General features: G+C 35.5%; 1 protein-coding gene across 1 annotated transcript; it reads left to right on the top strand.

Moving 5' to 3' along the window:
- Positions 1-2,905: 2,905 nt before the first annotated feature.
- LOC104168912 (alpha-N-acetylgalactosaminide alpha-2,6-sialyltransferase 3-like) lies at positions 2,906-6,675 on the top strand (the record flags this gene model as incomplete). Its single annotated transcript, XM_009709675.1, has 3 exons — positions 2,906-2,976; positions 4,751-4,858; positions 6,489-6,675. Coding segments are annotated over 3 exons (366 nt in total), but the record flags the coding sequence as incomplete, so codon positions are not given.
- Positions 6,676-6,962: the final 287 nt, after the last annotated feature.

Raw genomic sequence — 6,962 nt, 5'->3', positions numbered from 1 at the left:
ATACTTCTATTTATTTTGAATCGTTTTTACAAATCTTTTAGCATATTGGAAGGACATCTCATATTATGAATCCTGTACTCTGTGGATTACAGGTCTCTTAGTTTGTTTAGATCAGTACCCTTATTTATAGTTAGTTATTAATCAAGGGGCTTGACAAGCGACTGCAAATAAAGCTACTGATGATTCAGTAGTTTGGTAGGAGGGTCATCTGAGGATTAGCATCTATAAACAGCCTTTATGAAAAGAAAAAATTTTTTGTCAATTAATTGGCCTGGAGAATCTTGTCATTTCAAGCTGTCATCGTTGAATTTTATTTTACTGTAATATTTTGAAATGAAGCAAAAAAGGAAAAGTGTCTAGTTAATGCTTTTGGCAAGCTCTCTGTTACTTAACAGCTTCTTGAAGTCCTAAATTTCTTCATTTTTCTTCTTAATTAACACTCTTAATTGACCTTCTGTGCTCTTTAATTTCTGCCAGTAAAGAATTAAAAAACAGGCTTCTAAATTCTTTTCTGCAATGAGATTGACATGAAATTGCTTGTCTACTGATCATTTCCGCTTTAACAACCTTTTTTTTTTCATTTTTGTTTTTTTACCACTGAAGTCCCCACTGGAAATTGCAGTCCATTGAACCATAGAGCTAGAATTGATTGTGCACATAAAAAATCCTGGAACAATTGAACAAAGAAAAGAACTTCCTGGAATTCTATGGTAAAATCAGAACTCAAGTGACAACAAAACTTTTACCCAATTTGAACTCACCTGCTCTTGATCATTAAGAAAATATTTGATGTTCCTCTGCTTTCCCCTGATGAGAGAAAGAACTAGTTTTTCCTTCATTTAGGCTATATCAAAGCATGGTTATAGATGTCAAAGATGATGAATGTCAGTCACCAACATTTTTATGGGGCACTCTCTATTCCATCTTCTTTATATCAATTTCTTATGCCTTTTGTAGAATACTGGAAAGCTAAGGCTAAATAAACCCTGCCTAATTGCTTTTAATTTTAGTTACTTTTTAATTAAAACTTTATGTATCACACATTACAATTCTAGCAATCCTAAATGTGTTTTTTACCATTTCCTTCCAAAATATAGAAGGCAAGTCTCCTTTTTAAGGTGTTGTGAGAAACTATAGTCAGTTCTTTCCTCTGGAGTTTATGGAAAGCATTACTAAAAATGCAAATTCTATGTTTTGAGACTTGAAACTTTCAAATAACTATTAATCTTGGAGATTACTTTCATATTCTGAGATGAAATAATGACATTTTAAGCACTTAAACCTTCACTTTAGAGCAAGATAGGCAAGCATATACTTTGTTTCAAGCATCTTAATTAAGTTGATTCCATTGGTCTTTTCATGTGTTTAATGTTAAGCATATGCCTATGTACTTTTCTGAAATGCTGGATGGTATTTAGCAGAATGAATTACATCCCAATAACTAACATTTCTTTAAGAATCCTAATAATGTAGGAGGTATCAAAATAAGCTTTCATTTTCAAGATAAACAAAGTAACTTTTTGTGAGCGTTGCCTTTTTATTGCTGCATCCAGCTGTAAATCATGTCTTGAAAGCAAAATCATCTTTTAAAATGCATTTTTTGAAAAATAGTGCATTATTTTCTCCTGAGCTGTTGAGACAATTTCCTGCCTAGATCTGGTGCCCTAATAATTTTAGAGTGTAAGAAAAAGTCACTGTGAGCCATAGGGAACAATTTTGGATTTGCTGCATGTATCACAACAGATTTGCCTATAGTAGTTCTACAGATGATTTTTAAAAAACTCTTTGTTTTCCCTGTATTGGGATTAATGTCCTCCTTCCCTCAGATTTGTGCAGTAATATAGCTTTATGCTACACATAAATGGAGGATTCTTTTCAATGTGTAAAATTTGAAATTTGAATGCAATTACAGTAACAAGAGGAACTCTTTCTAATGAGTCTCAAGAAGCCCTGGCCAAAAACCATGTAAAACTCTCCTGTAGAGAAAGAAATTGAGTGCACGGTGTTAGCATAATAGCAAGGGCTGAGGCATTGCTTTGCACTACAGTTTTATGGGATGATATTTTAAAAGGTATTCAGAGATTTATGACTTTTTAGGGACAGCTAAAATTGTTTTCACATTTCTAATATTGCTTTCATTAGAATGTTGAAAGTATGTTTACAGTATCAGATTGAATTCTAAGGCATTACCAAATCATCCAGAATCCCCACTGCTTAAGTATATTCCCTTGTATCCCTATGTATCTTCAGAGGAAAAAATGGGAGGAATGTAACTGCTTTGTTTTAAAGTATATAATCTGTATTCTGTGATGTACTTCATCTCCCAGGGAAGGTATCTGGGAACTTACTCTGCTGTTTTTATTTATCCTGCCAATGTAGTATATAGACGAGAGGACTAAGGACCAATGGTGTTAAAACAAGACATGAAATATTGATTAATTCTTTTTTAAAATTCCTTTTTCCTCCTGAGTACAGCAAATTTCAGATGCTACTGTCAATATAGTACTCTCCAATAAACCTCCATTATCGGAAGGGTCCTGATCTTCATGGTGTTCTTGTAAATGGTTATTATGATTCTAAATGGCTTTAAAAGCTCAAGGCTAGTGTTCTTCTGGTGCACGAGCAGAAAGCAAGTTAGAAGCAATGCAGCTTTTTATCATAGCAGAATGTTACTCTGAAATAACATGAATCAGATTGGGAATTCTCTTTGCTAGGCAGTAGCAGAACATTCTGTTTCAAAAAATGAAGATCCTAATGGTACAGTTTCATGCCTGTAAAGGTGTCAAGTAAAGAAGCACAATTATAGTTGGTGTCCATCTAATGAAACACAGTATTTGAACCCTGCCTTTTGTTCCTACTTGTCATTCTTCAGCGCTAACTTAGACTCTTTATTTATTGTTTCCAGAATGGTCCTTTACAAATGCAGCTAAACAGATACTTGGGAATTTTCCCAAGGAAAAGGACGTTTCAGGAAAGGTAGGGATAGAAGTTCACATCAGCTAACCCATGAAGAATGATAGACATGGGCAAGGAAGAAAAAATGTAGCCCAAACTACTTTCAGTGTTCTTGAGTACAATAAAACTCTCTGGAAGTTGAGGTAATAATTTTTGAGTAGAAAAAAAAAAGAAATGTTTAAACTGGAGTGTACTGGAGTTTCTTTAGGAATGCAAAGCTCTTGGAATTTTTCTACTATCCATAATAAAAGATGTTAATCAGAGAGGGAATTTGAATCTCAGTTGTACAACTGTTTTTTCACCCATCACCTTAATTAGTATTTAGTGAAACTTCAACAAGAAAGAGCAAGGAAGTAACACAGAATCTGAGCCAAAAGCCACTGATTGGCAGATTTACCTGGGAGGCAGGAAACCATAGTATGTTTTTGCTCTGAACCAGGAAGAAACACCTGAGGTTGGTTCTTCTGTCTCGCACGGAAGTTGGGTTTTATGGGCTGGATAAGTTGCTATATGATAATTTTTTTTTCCACGTGAAAATTTTATTCCTGCCCCAGGATGAAAATCTTTTCAGAAGATTTTGTTGTTGGGGAGAACTGGTTCACACATAGGCCTACTTGAGAGTTCTTTTGCAGCAACACTTAATTGTGTGCACACCTTAGGCTACGTTAGCTTATGACAGAGAACAGACTGCTCCCTACTGTACCCAAAAGCTAAGAGCTAAAAGATATGGCATTAAGCTAAATTATCCCCTCCTCTGACTCACACCCAACTCTCTCAAACTGAGCCAAAGTTGAGGCTCTATTAAGATGGTTGTATGACTTCTCTGATATCTTTCTTTGGAAATTGGACAAGTTATTTATCATTTTAATATTATCAAATTAACATTTCAGTCAAACTGAAAGCAATATGTGCGCAAAGCTGGACTTCAACCAGTTTGTAAGCAGTGAGGGCTAAGTGTGTTCTTATTACTTATGAGGTTTTAAAGTAGTAAGTCTTGCTTGTGCAGGTTATATGGGTAGCTCTCTTGACTCCCAGCCCCCCATTGGTAACACTTGCATGACTAGAGTGAACAGGATTTGGTCTTTAGTTAACAATGCATATGTTTGCTCACCTAGCCGAAGTGTGGGCCAAATCCTTACACGTCATTTGTTGTCACTCATGCAGGTAATACTTTTGGAATGATTTAATGCAACCAGTTATTTGAGCAAAGGTTATCAATCTGGGCACTGTCCTCTTGTGTTTTCCCTCTGCTATGTTATCTTAAAGAATGATAACACAAACTTACATAAAGGGATATGCACAGAATTTTGGTTTTCAAAGCCCTGTATTACATGATTTTCTACCGAAATGTCCTTAAAAGTTTCATTACTGTGTGAATACTGTGAGAATAGCCTACTGAAGATTAAGATTTCGCTTGTGGAAGAAGATGGTGCATACTGACATGCAGAGAGGACAAACTCTACCAGTAGTTTGCTTTTTGGTGAACTTTATCTCATTTTACACACTCTACTAATTGCTGTCTTCAGATGTAAAAATAAATTATTTTCTGTCTTATGGGAGATGCGTTGTTTGACTTTGGATATTTAACATGGTATTTTTTCTGTGGACAACAGCTTGAGGCCCCAAGCTGGGAAGAATGAGAGCATATCTATAAATAATTCAAAATAATTGTATGGTTTTGACAGATTGTCAAGTTGCCTAATGCCTTTTGTCCCAGGTAATAGATTATATGTCTTTGATAAAGTGTTGATAGTTTCTCATTGCAATTTGTTTTGTGTATGTTGTATTTTTACAGAGTCCAGTCAGGTTCATATCTCAGTACGGGTTGGTTTACCTTAATTTTGGCTATGGATGCCTGCTATGGAATTCACGTCTATGGGATGATAAATGACACCTACTGCAAGTAAGATCACAGGAAATTATTTTCATGCATCTACAGTTCCGATGTCTTGTCAAAAATTCACAATTGATTTTAATATCATAAATCCAAAAAATGGATCAGGCAGTCATTTCCCAGTGTTTTGCATCGATGTGACACTATTGTCAGCAGATTTAGTCCTGATATGGCATTTGCTGTTGATAAAATAAAAACATTTACAAAATCTAACATCAGATGTCATAAGGAACTATTTTTAATCAAAGATCTTTTGCAGTTTCTGAATTAGCTGGAAACAAAGTATGTTCATACTGACAAAATGTACTTCTACTGCTAAAACAAATGTATAGAGAAAATTCTAATATATTAGTTCTTTGAATACCAAATACACATGGAAGTGAAGGAAGCTGATTAGCTCAGGATAGTTACCTGAAATTACATTTCACCACCACTGAGCAACCTACTTGAACTTTCTAGGTTATATATGGCTTGTTTTGAGTAGTAGGGGGTTTCTAATTAGATAATAAAACAAGTCCTGCAAGCTTTATCACAGTAAACTGACATAAATTCCAACCAACTACTGATAGCAACCTTACAGCGACAATGGATTAATCCTATTGTCAGAAGTATAACTCTAAACACAATTCTTAAAAGTCGAAGTTAATTGCTTTGATCTACAGTGTATGGTAGAAAAATACAAAATGAAACTATTCCTCATTCAGAAAAGTAGGAAATGTCATAAACAATGTATGATACTAGTGCAAATCTATTCTTCTGTACCTAGGCTGGTTCAAGTCTTGCATCTAACCAGTCCAGTGGGTCCTCAGCTCCTAAAGTCTTTGTGCAGATCCTCACTCCACATTCTGTGTTTTCCATGTCACTCCAGTGTGAGATTCATTCCTGGCAGACCCTAAAAACAAAAAAAAAAAAAAAAAAAGGAATTTGAGTCACAGCTGTTTAATTAGGGTATCTTAACATTAAAGGCTGACTTTTCAGAACTTGCGGATCTCACTGATTGAGTCATCCAGATGGAACGAACATATGTTGTTCTTTGTTTATGAAAACACAGTAGGCGCCCTGAGATGAGAGATGACAGGACTAAAGTTGTCCTCACAGAGTTCAGCCAAGCTGGCATTACATAGCCCTGATGTAAAACCAGTAAAGAGCATGATAGCACTTCAGTCTGTTGGCAGCAGAGAAGGATGGGTTTCCTTAAAGCTGCAATTCTGACTGTATTACCTACTTATAAAGTATATTATTCTTATAACTGCCTTATTCAGCCAGTTCAAGGACCAGTTTCAAGAGCTGGGACTATCCAATGAGAAGACTTTGCTTAGGGATGGACCCTTATGGACTGAGTTCTCCCAGGTTAAAAAAAATGTGCAGTACCCATAAGAGCCAGCCCATCAGCTTCTTACTGACTGATAAGGTCAGTGCGTGTTGAGAGATACACTTAGCTTCATTTTCTGTAGGAAAATTCATAGAAATCATGGTGTAATGAAAACCCTTATACAATTTAGCAAAGGAGCTCAGGTGCTGACACATGGAAAGGATTTCAGATAATTCAGGTATAGTATATATTAATTTTTCATGGAAATGTAGTATTAATTAATTTTTCATGTAAATAATACTCAAGTGTATCTTTTTTTTTCCCTAGGTCAGAAGGCTTTCGTAAAGTTCCCTACCACTATTACGAGCCAGGACGAGATGAGTGTGAGGAATACTTTCTGCATGAAAATGCTCCATATGGAGGCCATAGGTTTATCACGGAAAAGAAAGTATTTGCTAAATGGGCCAAGAAGCACACAATAATATTTACACACCCCAACTGGACAGTGTCTTGATACTGGTTTTCTTAACTCTCCCTTAACAGCATATTACAAAAATGTCTCAGTTTACAATAATTTTGCTTACATCTGGCTGGCCTTTCTCAGCCTAGGTAACACTGAACTAAAAACTAGAAGACAAAGAGGGTGATGGTTCAGCTGTTAAGCAAAATTAATCATCTGTGGAAGGCAGACACATTGTTTGTTATTTCTTAGGATTTTACTCCACACAATGCACTTTATACTTTAACTGGATTTTACTTCAAGGCAGTAGCAGTTAAAGACAGATGAGATCTCCTGTATAT

This window comes from Cariama cristata, unplaced genomic scaffold, assembly GCF_000690535.1.
Source record: "Cariama cristata isolate BGI_N322 unplaced genomic scaffold, ASM69053v1 scaffold42041, whole genome shotgun sequence".
NCBI classification, from domain to species: domain Eukaryota; kingdom Metazoa; phylum Chordata; class Aves; order Cariamiformes; family Cariamidae; genus Cariama; species Cariama cristata.
Note: the sequence above shows the minus strand (reverse complement) of the source record. Positions and strands in the feature narration are given on the sequence as shown.